The sequence below is a fragment of the Odontesthes bonariensis genome, chromosome 24, assembly GCF_027942865.1.
Source record: "Odontesthes bonariensis isolate fOdoBon6 chromosome 24, fOdoBon6.hap1, whole genome shotgun sequence".
Lineage (NCBI taxonomy): Eukaryota > Metazoa > Chordata > Actinopteri > Atheriniformes > Atherinopsidae > Odontesthes > Odontesthes bonariensis.
The window spans coordinates 3,593,134-3,609,082 of record NC_134529.1 but is presented as its reverse complement, the minus strand read 5'-3'; the positions used below and the strand labels follow the sequence as shown (position 1 = coordinate 3,609,082).

Genomic DNA, 15,949 nt, shown 5'->3' with positions numbered 1-15,949 from the left:
CATGCGGATGTTTCCACTTGTCCTGTTGGACTGAAAGAGCAGCAAGTTGTCGCTCTCTCTGCAGGTGTTTGTTTCAACTGTTTGGCGAATAAAAGCGGAAGCTACTCCTGTCACAGCAGCTTATTCAGCTGCTCTTTCACTTGGAAAACAAATAAATTGACCCTATATCTCAGTGAGAAAACACGTTTCTTCATTTTGACTTTGGTTCTGTAATCTCATGAACATCTTTTTAAGAGCTAAGCTCGTTCTTCGGATTTAAGGTTTGGAGTTCAGATAACTTCACAAACAGTCAGAAAGTCTGATGAAAGAAAACAAGAAACAAACAAACAAACAAAACAGGTTGTTGCACATCTTACTATAAAAAACATTCTATAATATTATGGATCAGTCTGGAAAATCAAGGAGGTTTGTTGCGTCAACCAGCAGGTCCAAACTGTCTCCTGGTAATTTTATGCATTAATTTAGGGTTAGGGTTTTTTTTTAGGGTTTACAGCTTGATAAGAACCATTCCTCCACACGAGAAAGAAAAGAAACCTGAGATAAATCCCTCTGAAAGTCACAAAGTAAACTCTCGGTTCCTGTTAAATACGTTCATTTCCCTTCCCGAGTAGTTCGGGTTCAGGACGAAGGAGTCGACCGCTCTCTTGTTATGCAGATGACGTCCTAACGAACTGAGCCGCGCTTGCACCAGCAGGCCGAGCTGCAGCAGGGGCTGCTGGGAGTTTGACAGATCAGGGGTGTTGGGGAGGCGGTGAGGGTTGTGGTCGGGACAGCAGGGGCTGCTGGGAGCTGCTGGTGCCGTGGAACGATGCCTGAGCCGCCAGCAGCGCTCCTCCACTTCTTCTGCATCGGACACAGGCTGACCCCTCCCCACCCCCCACCCCCCACACACACACTCATAGCAAACACACCCATAACACACACGCCCGGCCAGCCGTGCCTTTGTCTGGCGTGTCCACATGCATCTGTCATGCATGGCAGCGTTGGCAGTGACAGTCGGCTATTGTTGCCCCCAAACCTCCCTGCGACCCCCTTCAGCGGGAGACGCAGACACAGTTTGGGGTAATTGCTGGTCCTAATTACTTCACACACATAAACACACACACACACACACACACACATGCAGCCACGTAAAGACACACACACACATTCGCCCAAAAATAGTGATTAAATGTCCAAATCCTATTAAAGGGTCAGTTTCGGCAGAACAATGAAAAGTTCAGTATTCTGTAGCGTCGTTATTCACTTCTTACCCGAAACAAAGGGAAGGTTTATCTCTTAATTCTGCATTTCACTGTCCGGACACCAGGAGAACACCAACCTGCTGGAGCAAGGAGGTCAGTGGGTGAAGCCAACAGTACCAACGCGTTTTTCTGTGGTTTCAGCTATATTTGTTTTTAATTCATTTAAATGATTTTATTTGTTTCTCTTTATATTCTTTTATGTATTTTTAATGCTTCTTCCACTCCCTGCTGCAATGCTTTTATTTTATCTGAAGCACTTTGAATTGTTTTGTACATGAAATGTGCTACGAATAAATTTGATCTGATGTGATTTATAAGGTGACATGTGCACTGGAAAAAATCAAAGTCTTATCAAGTATATTTGTCTCATTTCCAGTCAAAATATCTCATTACACTTAATATAAGACACAACTGCCTAACAAGCATTATTTCAGCCAGATATAGGGACTTGTTTTAATACAATACATCTGGAATATCTTGTTAAATGAAAAAGTCTTGAAAACAAATTGTTTTGAGTCACATATCATATGAAACAAGCTTTTTTTGACATTTGAAGAGGTTTTTAAGCTAATTTCAAGATCACTTTTATCTCAAAAGTCCTAAATATCACATTTTATTTCAAGAAATCTTGACGAGCCGATTTTCACTAGTTCCATTGGCAGATTTTTTTTGCTTATTTCAAGCAAAAACATCTTTTATTTGCTGTTTTTTTACTTATTTTTGGAGGGGCATTTTTTCCTGTGTGTCTGAATGGCAGCAGTTTGGCTGTGTGGTGTTATTCGCTGACACATTTCATTCAGCTGATCGATAAAAAGCAAATGCAACTCACTAATACAGTGTGAACAGGTTGAGTGAATGAACGCTGATGCACAGAAATCACACATTTTATTATTTCTAATATTAAACAATGCTTAATATAAAATACGCAGCTATAATGTGTCCTACCACAACTATGCAGATGACACTCAGATCTACGTGTCACTGACGGCAGGAGAACACGGGCCTGTAGATACACTGTGTCGCTGCATCGAACAGATCAGTGTGTGGATGCAAAACAATTTCCTCCAGCTAAACTCAGACAAAACTGAAATCATTGTCTGTGGCCCACAGAAACAAAGAGAAAGTGTTATCAGTCTCTCTGAAACCTAATTATCAGGTTAGAAATCTCGGGGTAATATTGGACTCAGACCTGAACTTTAACAGCCACATTAAATCTGTAACATCAGCAGCTTTTTACGAAGATGTGAGACAGGCCTCAACTCTGACAATGTTTAAATCCAGGCTGAAAACAGTTCTATTTAGCTGAAAGTGTTTATCTGCACTCTTCACTTCACTCTTCACTTCTAAATTAATTAATTAATGATTATTCTTTATTTTTTATGGTTTTTTTGGTTGTTTTTTTATGATTTTATGTAGCTGTAAAGCACTTTGAATGACCTTGTGTACGAATTGTGCTCTATAAATAAAATTGCCTTGTCTTGCCTTGCCCTGCCTTGCCCTGCCTTGCCTTGCCTTGCCTTGCCTTGCCTTGCCCTGCCTTGCCTTGCCTTGCCTTGCCTTGCCTTGCCCTGCCCTGCCTTGCCTTGCCTTGCCCTGCCTTGCCTTGCCTTGCCCTGCCTTGCCTTGCCTTGCCCTGCCTTGCCTTGCCCTGCCTTGCCTTGCCTTGCCTTGCCTTGCCCTGCCTTGCCTTGCCTTGCCTTGCCTTGCCTTGCCTTGCCTTGCCTTGCCCTGCCTTGCCTTGCCTTGCCTTGCCTTGCCCTGCCTTGCCTTGCCTTGCCTTGCCTTGCCTTGCCTTGCCCTGCCTTGCCTTGCCTTGCCTTGCCTTGCCTTGCCTTGCCCTGCCTTGCCTTGCCTTGCCTTGCCCTGCCTTGCCTTGCCTTGCCCTGCCTTGCCTTGCCTTGCCCTGCCCTGCCCTGCCTTGCCTTGCCTTGCCTTGCCTTGCCTTGCCTTGCCTTGCCTTGCCCTGCCTTGCCTTGCCTTGCCTTGCCCTGCCTTGCCTTGCCTTGCCCTGCCTTGCCTTGCCCTGCCTTGCCTTGCCCTGCCTTGCCTTGCCTTGCCTTGCCTTGCCTTGCCTTGCCTTGCCTTGCCTTGCCTTGCCTTGCCCTGCCTTGCCTTGCCCTGCCTTGCCTTGCCCTGCCTTGCCTTGCCTTGCCTTGCCTTGCCTTGCCTTGCCTTGCCTTGCCTTGCCTTGCCTTGCCTTGCCTTGATGTTCTTCTTTATTTGAGCTTTGGTTGCATCATCTTACTTGATCCTCTCTTCTTCTGCAGGAACACACATATCTAAGTGGTTCTCCCTGAACCAGGATGCAGGCTTAGTTCCTGCGGGTCACACTCAGTGGGATGAGTCCTCGAAGCTGAAATCAACTCGATGATAAAAAACGCAGCGACGGCTGATTTCAGGTTATTTGTGGATCTGAGGACGTGTGGATGAGCTCTTCTCCTGTTAAGTCGAGCCGCTTTAAGGCTGCAGGCTGTTGTCATGGACACTGTAACCTGATAGTACTCAGGCGTTCGGAAAGGGAATACGTGCAGGCTCCTCACCTCCAAATAATCACCGGAGTGTGGCCTCCCAGGGGCCCCGACACCGCCACAGCCCTGATTTAATCTTCTCATTATTACATGAAAGATTCTGGCATCACTGAAGGTGGGAGGCGTCTGTGTGGCCCCCCCGACCCACAGGTTTTCACCTGCTGACATTTTGAAACTCACACATGTGGGATTTGAATCAAAACCATATCTATCTTTCTATTTAGATAATGTTTAGAATGTTTCTAAAGGAAGCGGCGAGGCTACTTTCCTAAACCTTTAGAGATCTCAACCTATCATGGCCGACACCTAAGCACTTCCTGGTCCTTTCACTGACATAGGAACCTATCCTCAGATGTGAAAATAAATAAATAAAAGAGAGACTGTTCCCCTGTACGCTGTGTGATGTCAGTGAAGAAACCCAGAGGCCATTTTCTAAATAACGGCGCCATCTAGAGCTGGAAAATGAGAAGACACACTGCAGGTTTGTGAGTTTTACAGTGACAGAAGTCAGGTCATGTTGGCTTTAACATTAATTATGTTTCAGCACATTAAAGGGGACTTAAAGTGGAACACACTTTCAGAAGATGGTTCAGATTCAGTTTGTTTCAGTCCGAGCTGGCTGATAATGAGGCATCGGATGGAATTTTTAAATGAATTTCATGTTTTATGTGATAAAAACTTCACTTTAAAATCTGTTTTCTGTTTGTCGACTAAAAAAAATCAAAAATCCCCACACAGGTAATCTAACAAATGCACAGTTCTTGCTCATTTTCATCAGATATAAAATGTATTCACATATTTTACCTGTTAAAGCAAAAATAGACTCATTCTACCATCTCTGAATGTTTTAAAGTTTCAAACCATTTCTCTTATTATGAAGATTAAACCAAAAACTCAGTAAGACTTCCACAGGTTGAGTCCCTGCTTACTCCTGCTATGAAAATAATTCCATTTGCACTTCCTGTTTGCTCTGCTACATAAACAGTCCACAGTTTCTGTTCTTTAACTGTTTTATTCAGTCCTAAATCATCTAAACCTAAAGTCTAACTCCACGTGCATATAAACTGAACTTGTTTTCCTACCTTCCTTCATTCAGGACTACGTTGTTTATTTAATGTTTCCTCTCAGTTTAAACACCAAAAGCATTTTCCTCCAAACAATCTCTCCCGTTTCATTATTTATTGTATATATTTCTGTTAACTAAGTGTAGTTTTAACGTATTATTAATCATCCCGTCTGTGTTTCTTGGTGTTCATTTGTTTCCTGTGTTTGTTAATCATGTGTAAGGTATTTAAAATGCACTTTGAACAGCTGCTGTGCACGGATAAAAATCTATTTGGTCACTTTTTTACTTCTAGTTGCAGACTAAGAATCGTTTAAATAAGGAAGAAAGGAACTGACAGTCATTGTACTGTAATTTGTGAATGATTTAATTTGTTATTGATAGATAATATTTAATACTAAAACACAAATAGCAGCTTTGATAAATATATCCACCCTCCGAAACACCTAAACATCACATTAATCAGTCAAACAAATACTTACAAATACTTTGTACATATATTTTTTACATTTTTTACATTTATTACTTTATCTTATTATTATTATATTTTTTGTTTTTATGGCACGAAACAGACCAGGCCAAATTCCTCGTGATGTAAAAATGACTTGGCAATAAAACTTTTTCTGATTCTGATTCAAACAAATCCAAATCCACCACCAGGTGGCAGTAAAAGACCAAGAAATCAAAAATCCTACTTTTTTTTGACAACACAACAGGAAGTGATAACTTTGGAAGTTTTCATTCTACTGAGCATGCGCAGTTCCGATCCAAACCGGGGCGATCCTGCACGTCAGTGTGTCTGTGTTAATGTGAAGTTGAAGCCTCCGGGAACTCAAGAATGGTGAGTTTTCACTTCATTATCTTTAATTCTAGGAAAGAGTTGTATCTCCTGTGCCATCATCATTATGCCACTGGGACAGTAGTTCAGCTCATTGAGAATAAAATCAAAGGGTTGGTTTGAGCTGAGGTCAATCACTGAATGAGTGACTTGTGTCAGCTGGGACTTTAAACTCTCTTCTCTGGTCCAGCTTTCATGCCCCATAATGCATTTTGTGTTTCTTTGCAGTATTCTTACTTCTTTCTTTTTCTTAATTTTTCCTGTAAATACAGTTTTTTTAATTAGTGACCTGAAAGCAACAGATAACTATGAGTGGAAAATGTCACAAACACACCAAACAGAGATTTATTGTAGGGCCGGGCAACGATTAAAATGTTTAATCTAATTAATCACATGATTTCCCTGATTAATCACGATTAATCGCATTTGTACGCAAAATCCAAAAGTAGTGTTTTCAGCATTTAGCTTTATTTTAAATGTGCTGCCATATGAATGAAAGTGCCATAACATTTGTTGTGCAAACACACTTTTAACATCAGCATCTTTCTGTAGTTTTTATGTAGAAGCCTCGCTCCACTGTCTGTTTCCTTGAATGACTTGCTGCTATCAGTTGTGTGTTTTGCCTTTAAGTGATATTTTAGACTGGAACTACTACGCTGAGAAGACAATTCAACTTGGCAGAGTTTACAGATGACTTTGGTTCTGTCGACTCCGCCGTCTGGAAGAACTTTAACATGAAAATGGCCGAGTAATAGTTCCGTACCCTTCTCCATGTTTGGTGGATCCGCCGATTACTTTCTTTTCCTGTTCCACAGCAGACAGCAACAGACTTTTACAAAATAAAAGCCTGTGAGCAGCAGACTTTTACAATAATAAAATAAATTTAAAAAAGAAAAAAAAAACAATCAAAAAACTGTGTTAATGCGCGATAAAAATGATTAAATAATTAAATAATTAACGAATTAACGCGATAATAACGAGTTAACTCACCCAGCCCTAATTTATTGCTGTGTTTGGAAAGTAATATTTACTCATTTTGATTTAATTTTAATGAATATAATATGATTGGATGTTAAAACAACACACCAGAGAGTGTTTCAGAGGTAACTTGGGTTGTTTTCAGCCAGGATAAAATGTGCCTGACGTGTCGGGCACCAAGCAAAAAAGCTCCAGAAGCTGCATCCAGTCGTGATTTACTGAAAATTATAAATGGCAACATGTGTTCCTGGTGACTGGGTCGGGTTCACTCACCTGTAAAATGACTGTATGTGAAAAAATATAACAACATTACAGCGTGTAAGAGGATTAAGTTCCACGTCTGTTAAGGCAAACATCTTCAGAAAACATCTTTTTCACAAGTCATTGAGTCAAATTGACTGATTTGGATTTTTGCGGAATTTTTATTTAACCAGGAAATTAAAAAAAAGTTGAATTTTAAGGGCTCTGACAGGCAGCAGCAAACAGATTTTAACTGAATGGTAAAAGAGTCGCAGAGAAGCAGAAAAACTGTTTGAATCCTCTTTCAGGCATGAAGGCAAACATTTGAGTTCCTGAACACTTAAATGAACAGATAAGGATAAATAATGATTTTTTTTTCTGTTGGGCCTCTGCATGTGTCCCAACTCTTTGGAAAACATTTGAAATGCAGAATGAAGGAAGAAAGTAAAGTAAGAATCATACACAGTACAGTGTGCAGTGAAATTCTTCCTTGTCCTGCTACCAATAAAAAGATTATTAAAATTAAATATGAGATATGAACATATGACTATATGTTCAGAGAATATAAAGCCAGCAGAGCTCTTAGATCCAAGGACTCAGGTCAGCTGGTCCAGTCCAGAGTCCAGACTAAACATGGAGAAGCAGCATTTAGCTGTTATGCTGCAAACAAGTGGAACAAACTGCCAGTGGAGATTAAACTTTCACCAAATGGAGACATTTTTAAATCCAGGTTAAAAACATTTCTGTTCTCATGTGTCTATGCATGAAATCTGCACGATATCTTTGAACTTATCTGGACTGTTGCTTGTTTTTAAATCCATTTAAATGATTTTATTTGTTTATCTTTATATTCTTTTATGTATTTTTAATGCTTCTTACACTCCCTGCTGTAATGCTTTTATTTTATGTAAAGCACTTTGAACTGTTTGTACATGAAATGTGCTACAAATAAATTTGATTCGATTTTGATGAATAAAAATGACTCAAAAATATAAAATAAGAATAAAAGAAAATGTATAAGGTATCTGAAACATACAGTATTAGGAAATAGAAGTGGAGTCCAGTGTAACGCTCACTGTTCAGCAGACGGACGGCCTGGGGAAAGAAACTTTTCCTCATCCTCACATGAGTGAAAGGTGAAGTTTTAAAACGGATGAATGTGTGCTTCATTCTGTAATTTCACAAAATGTCAGAAAACTGAAGATGGCTTCATTCTTGGAAACATTAATCCAATAAAACAGTTGAACTCCATTGTTGCTGGAGCTGAAGTGGGCTGCTGGGTTTGGCCTCCCGGCTCATCAACATTCAGGGTAAATAAGTGTGAAGTAATGTGGCGGCTGCTCCTCCCTGAAAGCTCGTCTCCAGCCCGCGGGTCAGCGTCAGCTCCATTAATGTCGGGCACACGGGACTCCTCCCTCCCTCTGCGGGGTCAGAGGTCGCGCTGGTGTTTGGCGATCCTGTTAAAGATCTGAATGGACCACACACACACACACTGACACACACACAAAGAGAGGTTTGTGTTGCTTCTGTGTGTTTTACACAGAAGGGAAAACAGAAACTAAATATCCAGAAAAAGATTCAGAGACGATCCGCATGCATCAGTGATTTCCTGATATGTTGAAAGCATCAAACCCGTGAAGATCATATGGGATCAGAGCCCAAAAACTATGGACCCGAAGGATTTTAGTTTTTGTATATTTTTATAGGTTTACGCCTGAAGGATTTCGCCGGAGAAACAAAAAGGTAAAAATAAAAAATGATAAATTAAAGGAAGAGTTTCTTTCCTCCAGAGCTCGGCAGGAGGAGGTTCATCTCTTCGGGTCCACGCGGTCCGGTTCGGCCCGGGTCAGGAGCTGCTCGGATCTCTGCAGGCGTTTGTGGAGGAGAGACGACTGCGAGCGCCGTTCATCATCACCTGCGTGGGCAGCGTCACCAAGGCGACGCTGCGGCTGGCGAACGCCACGGCAACCAGTACAAATGAGGTAACTGGGATGCGTCTCCGTGTGCTGAACCCTTCCACACAAGCCATTATGTTCAGTCTGTTTCTAACTGTCATGACCTTTAACCTTTAACATGCTTACTGAGGCCCGCAGAGTCTGAGATGTAGCTCTTTGGGTTTCTGACCTTGGGGTGACCTTTAACCTTTAACATGCTAACTGAGGCCTGCAGAGTCTGAGATGTAGCTCTTGGGTTTCTGACCTTGGGGTGACCTTTAACCTTTAACATGCTAACTGAGGCCTGCAGAGTCTGAGATGTAGCTCTTGGGTTTCTGACCTTGGGGTGACCTTTAACCTTTAACATGCTAACTGAGGCCTGCAGAGTCTGAGATGTAGCTCTTGGGTTTCTGACCTTGGGGTGACCTTGCTGGGACGTCCACTCCTGGGCAGATTGACAGCTGTCCTGAATGTTTTCCACTTGTGAATAATCTTTCTCTCTGTAGAACGATGGACTCCAGATAGTTTGGAAACGGCCTTATAACCCTTCCCAGGTTGATTGATCTTACGGAACCAGTAAGGGTTTACATCTGGCTCAGTCTTTGTTCAGTGAATAATGAAATGATGCACTGTGTCATGTGCTGGTCAGCTCGGGTTGTATTTATCTAATAATAACACCCGGTGATTTTTATTATTCTTATTATTATTTTTACATCATGACTAAAAAACCCTTGATTCTTTTTCACATGACTGTTTAGAATCAGTAATAAGTAATAAGTAATTTTCACATTACAATGAATTTGGCCTGGTCATATGGTGCAAAAAAAATAAAAATAAAATAAAGTTAAATTAAATCAAAAAAATAATAAAATAAAATATATAATAATATAGAATGTATATCTAATAATAATAATAATAATAAAATAAAATATGAAATAATAAAAATATATGTACAAAGTATTAGTGAAATGAAGAGCTGAGGGCAGAAGAGTGCGTTAATGTTTTGTGTCCGGGGTGGGAGGGGTCGGCTACAATCTTACACAATCGTCCTGGAAAGATGGCAGATTGCAGCCAGTCCCCCTCAGCACGTGATACCTTAAAGTATCTGTTAAAGGGCTTTTCTGTGGTTCTTCCCTGGTCGGCTCTGACTTTTCCTTCAGGTGATGCGCCTCAGCGGGCGTTTTGAGATCGTCTCCCTGGTCGGCACGCTCAACGAGGACGCCCATCTCCACATCAGTCTGTCGGACGCGGAGGGCAGGACGGTGGGTGGTCACGTTCTGGGGGATCTGGAGGTATTTACCACGGCTGAGGTCGTCATTGGCGACGCGGTGGACCTGCTGTTCACCAGAGAGATGGACGAGCAGACCGGTTTCCCCGAGCTGGTGGTTCAGCCGCGTTTAAAGAAGGACAAATGAGCCCCACCGCACCTCAAACTCCCCTTAATTATTCATGGAAATGCTGTAATAGTTGAACTGAATGTACACCAATAAAAGAACCAACCTGCCAGCTGATAGTCAGAGTTTGTGACCTTTGGGACAACCTTTAGCATTTTACAGCTACGTTTAACCTCATTAGCTTGTTTTTACAAAAAGTTCAAACTAGTGATGAGTTTAAAGAAAATAAACAAAATGTTACTGAGTCCCACCGACAGAAAGTTGATCATTTAATTTAACAGTATTAATGATGAGAGGGTAGCTGATTGCATGATATATCATTTAAAGTTTATTCAAGAAGGACAATAAATAAGCAGAATGTTGAATATAGAAAATGGAACCAGTGTCATGGACATAGAATTATTATCTGTGGAGATCTGGAACAAATATGGCGGCTATTTGTGTCTTCAGACGGACTTTCCTTCTAAACGGCACAAATGTGAAGCAGATACGAGCTATTCTGTCTCCACTCAACAAATTTAAGAATTAAGGTGCTTTACTGCAGTGGTTCCCAAACTGTGGTACGCGTACCCCCAGGGGTACGCAACGTGACGTAGGGGGTACACGAAAAAATGCATAAAAACATAGTTTGCAAAGAGCCCGATTCCATTTTTAAACTGGCGTATAAATAGATGTACTGGAGTTCCTGTTCACAGTGCCAAAAACACAAGATACTGCCATGCATAGATAGTCTATCCTCCAGTAGAAATAAATACATCTTGTCCTGCCGGCCGCCGCCAGGCTAACCGCTGAAAATGGCTAAATGGCTAAAAAGGTTATATTACCCTTCCAGAGGGAGTGCTACCACAAGTCAGCCCACAGTCAAAGGTGCACTTTCCAGCGACAACAACCCACGTTATTCTTCACCTCCAACCTTTGACCGGGATGCTTGTGATGCATCTGTGGCAGGCCAAGCTGACAGCGTAGCCAAGCTGACAGCGTAGCCACGGACAGCGTAGCCACGGACAGCGTAGCCACGGACAGCGTAGCCAAGCTGACAGCGTAGCCAAGCTGACAGCGTAGCCAAGCTGACAGCGTAGCCAAGCTGACAGCGTAGCCACGGACAGCGTAGCCAAGCTGACAGCGTAGCCACGGACAGCGTAGCCACGGACAGCGTAGCCACGGACAGCGTAGCCAAGCTGACAGCGTAGCCACGGACAGCGTAGACACGGACAGCGTAGCCAAGCTGACAGCGTAGCCACGGACAGCGTAGCCAAGCTGACAGCGTAGCCACGGACAGCGTAGCCAAGCTGATAGCGTAGCCACGGACAGCGTAGCCAAGCTGACAGCGTAGCCACGGACAGCGTAGCCACGGACAGCGTAGCCAAGCTGACAGCGTAGCCAAGCTGACAGCGTAGCCACGGACAGCGGCGAGGAGTCGGATGCAGTCTCCCGATGCGGGAAAGCACGCAGCGACGGACGGAGAAACAACCTCGTCAAAAAGGTGAAAATATGCCACCACGTACATGTGTGAGAGTGGATTCTCAGCCCTAACAATTATGAAAACAAAATGGAGAGCGAGACTTTGTGTGATTGATTTAAGACTCAGACTTTCTGAAATTCGGCCCAATATTGCAGATTTATGCGCGTCCTGTCAGGCACACCCTTCTCATTACAGCTGTGGTGAGTTTGTTCTTCAGTTTCAAGGGATTTATAGCCGAATATGTTCTAGAAATGTATAAATGTTTGGTAGATTCATTTTTTCAAAAGTTAACCGGTGTTGCCCACTGAAAATGCTGGTAGAAATTGATCTATTTGGTGAAGAATAAAATAACAATTTAAGTGATTTCTGATGTGTTACATGCTGTGTGTTGTGGGGGGGGGCTTACAGAGTAGGGGGGGGTACATGGCTGGAGGTCAGATGTCTGAAGGGGTATATGGCTGTGGAAAGTTTGGGAACCACTGCGTTACTGTAACCAGTTGATGGCCCAATCCTCCCAGACACCAACAAATTATTCCAGGAGACGAGGATGCAGCGAGTTGAATTCATTAAAAGGTCTCCAGCTAAAGTCTTTTTGTCCTCTGCAACAGTTTCAGCTCAGTTTTTGTGTGGGAATTGTGCATTATGTGTAAATAACTTTTTGAACGGAAACACAGAAATTGATGAAAGAAAAAAACAAAACATTCCCCAATGCTGGAAGATTATTGGTCCGAGCCAAGTTGACCCATTTCTAAGTTTGTTTTCACAGCAGAATAAACTCGGGCTGGACTGTCAGTCATTAATCCATTTCTAAAGCTGGCCGTTCCTACAGCATCTTGTGATGCTTCCAGGCAGATGAGGCTCCACGTCGGCGGGGCAGACAGCCGCCCACCACATTAAAGTGAGCTCAAAGCGTCTCCGCCGCAGCTTTGTGCTGTTGTTTTGTTATGTTGACACAGCATGGTGGCCAAAATGCGTTGGTGGTCTGCCCCGGTGCCCCCTGCGAGGCAGTTTAATGCGTCCGACCATAGTAGCTCAGTTCTCTTTCCTGACAAATTAACAGAGGCAGCAGCCCAAGGCGGATGTTCCTGATCTCAGCTGCAGCTTTTGATATAAAGTCCATCCTTTCTATTCTTTAAATGCCTTCTTTCATGCGGCGGAGGTGATTAGACGTTCCCGGTGTTGGCTTTTCGATGCTTGCAGATAGAAATGTTATCATGTGTTATAGACATTTTGGAGCAGCATTTTTCTGCCGGCGTCATGCTGTGAGGCACCAATTACATTTCACTGTGAGACTCTTGTTTGACAAAGAGTCGACTTTAATCTCTGCACACTGCAGCTCTGGGTGTCCCCGTCCTTCTTTCCATATTTGGTTGAATCCAAATAGATGGACAGACAGAACTTTATTGATCCCGCGGGAGGCTCCATCTGGGAAATGAAGGCTCCAGCAGCTAAAAGGAGACGGTGGGCCGACAGTAAACATTCTTTAGCTGTTGCTAACTGTCCGGTTGGTCAGCTAACTGTCTGACTGCTGCTGCCTGCAGAAAAAAGCTTTAATATCTGACACAAAGAAATAAATCCGAGTCTCTTCGACTCAAGGAATGACACGACAGTTTGAACTTGTTTTCTTAAAGCTGAGTCATACAAATACACAGTAATTCAGTGACTTGGAATGTGTTTTTTGTGTGCAGGCTATGAGCTTTTTGCACAAATGAATGTTGATTTTAATTAGGGCCGGGCGAGTTAACTCGTTATTATTTAACGCCGATAGATATTTTATCGCGCATTAACGCAGGTTTTATTATTTATTTTATTTTCTAAAAGTTTGTTGCTCACAGGCTTTTATTTTGTAAAAGTCTGCTGCTCACAGGCTTTTATTTTGTAAAAGTCTGTTGCTCACAGGCTTTTATTTTGTAAAAGTCTGCTGCTGTCTGCTGTGGAACAGGAAAAGAAAGTAATCGGCGGATCCACCAAACCTGGAGAAGGGTACGGAACTTTTACTCGGCCATTTTCATTTTAAAGTTCTTCCAGACGGCGGAGTCGACAGAACCAAAGTCATCTGTAAACACTGCCAAGTTGAATTGTCTTCTCAGCGTAGTAGTTCCAGTCTAAAATATCACTTAAAGGCAAAACACACAACTGATAGCAGCAAGTCATTCAAGGAAACAGACAGTGGAGCGAGGCTTCTACATAAAAACTACAGAAAGATGCTGATGTTAAAAGTGTGTTTGCACAACAAATGTTATGGCACTTTCATTCATATGGCAGCACATTTAAAATAAAGCTAAATGCTAAAAGCTATACGCTACTTTTGGATTCATTTTTGGATTCTGCGTACAAATGCGATTAATCGTGATTAATCAGGGAAATCATGTGATTAATTAGATTAAACATTTTAATCGTTGCCCAGCCCTATATTTAATAAAATACAAAATGTTTAAACAGATTTTAATTTTAATTCTGTTTTTTACAGATTTAGAAAATGTCTCGGTGAAGTTGTGTTGATATCAGAGTTGAGTTTAAATGTGAAAAAGTTTCAGCTGTGGACTGATGTCAGCTGAAAATGCAACATGAAAACAACACTAAGAGGAGTCGATGTCACTGTTGTGATGCCACTCTGTGTGTTAAACTCACAAACCAAACCTTTCTATTATCTGTGCATATGAGCAGGTAGTTGTGATGCATAAAAGCTGAGTGAGACAGTGAGTGAAGGTGAAAATAACAGGATTTGTCCTCCTCATGAAGGCTTGCGGCTAACGCTTCATGGTGACGTCTGCTCCATCGATATGAATGGATGACATCAGGCACCATGCGGCCTGTATTTATGGAGATAACATCTACAGAAAGGAATGACACCACTGTCCCGGAGTGTTGGTTATCACCACAGCTTCACCCTCTTGTCCAAATAGATCAAACTGAACTTTAGGCTTGAAAATGCCAGACATGGGGACTCGAGTCACTGTGACTTGGACTCAATCGAGTCGCTGTTTTGATGACTTGTGACTTGACATAAAATAAAAGACTTGAGACTCGACTCGGACTTGGAAGTTAAAGACTCGGCACTTGACTTGAGACACGATGACTTGAATGACTTGAGTGTTAAGCATCTAGCATAACTTCCAACTTTGTTCATCATCTGAAGATCCATTCTGACCAGTAAGTGCTCGTCAAATTAGCTAATATTATCCTGTTAGCCTAGTCGGTAGTTAGCTAACGTTAGCTTGATATGATACGGGGTGGACAGGTTGGACACATTGGCCAATGATGTTTACTGACAGTTACTTATATCTTTGTGTTTTTACTTTATTAAGATCAGATTCTGCAGGTAAAATTGCAATAATAAGGTGACTTGACTTTGACTTGCCCAAGAAATAATTACTTGAGACTTGAAAGCTAAGAGTTGAGACTTGCACATGTGTGACTTGGTCCCATCTCCGGAAAATGGCGTATTGACGGCTACATTCGCTTCTTATATAGCGTCTGCAGCTTCATCCCAATATAACAACGAATCATGAAATGTTCTTTCTTTGCTTTTTGACATTCGGCACAACTTTCAAAGTTCCGTCTCTCAGCAGGAGGTTTTGCTCTTGTTGGACCGCTCACCTGGTAAACCAGAGAACATGCAGTAGATGTTGTGTGAGGGAGTATTTTAAGCTAGAGCGTTTTTTCTTTATCCTAACCAAGTGGGCTGGGTGCCTAAACCTCACTAAGACTGAGAGCTTAAAGGCAGACAGTCATGAAATGTATACCTTTTTATAAAGTACTTTATAACATTTATTTTCTACTCTAGATGTAGTCCAAGAAGTTCCGGGAATCCTGGTGGATTCTCAGTCCAAGATGTTCTGTAATTCTTCGTGTGGTAACTCTGCATACTGGAATTATGTAATAATAACAATAATAATAATACATTTATTTATATAGCACCTTTCATACACAAAATGTAGCTCAAAGTGCTTTACAAATAAGATCAATATACAAAGTAAATAAAGTAAAACAACCACAAGAAAAACAAAATAGAGCACAACAGAGAAACAACAAGTGCAACATTCAAATAGGAATAATAATAATAATAATAATAAAATCCATAAAACTAGTAGAAGGCGAGGGTGTATAGATGTGTTTTTAGCTGCTTTTTAAAGTTTGTAATATCTGTTGACTGACGAATATACACTGGTAGAGAGTTCCAGATTTTTGGTGCATAAAAACAGAAAGCAGCTTCACCCGTCTTTTTATATTCCATCCTAGGAACGCTTAATAAAGTAGCAACAGTA

At 41.8% G+C, this 15,949-nt stretch overlaps 1 protein-coding gene across 1 annotated transcript; it reads left to right on the top strand.

Moving 5' to 3' along the window:
* Positions 1-5,589: 5,589 nt before the first annotated feature.
* On the top strand, positions 5,590-10,977 carry LOC142375364 (bifunctional protein GlmU-like). Its single transcript, XM_075459363.1, has 3 exons — positions 5,590-5,676; positions 8,682-8,873; positions 9,986-10,977. The coding sequence occupies exons 1-3, from the start codon at positions 5,674-5,676 to the stop codon at positions 10,238-10,240; spliced, it is 450 nt and encodes a 149-aa protein (XP_075315478.1). The 5' UTR covers positions 5,590-5,673; the 3' UTR covers positions 10,241-10,977.
* Positions 10,978-15,949: the final 4,972 nt, after the last annotated feature.

What these genes read in the sequence shown, in the direction of transcription:
- LOC142375364 (XM_075459363.1), top strand. An exon ending in CGGCAACCAGTACAAATGAG is followed by an intron (nt 8,874 to 9,985) that starts GTAACTGGGATG and finishes CTTTTCCTTCAG; the next exon opens with GTGATGCGCCTCAGCGGGCG.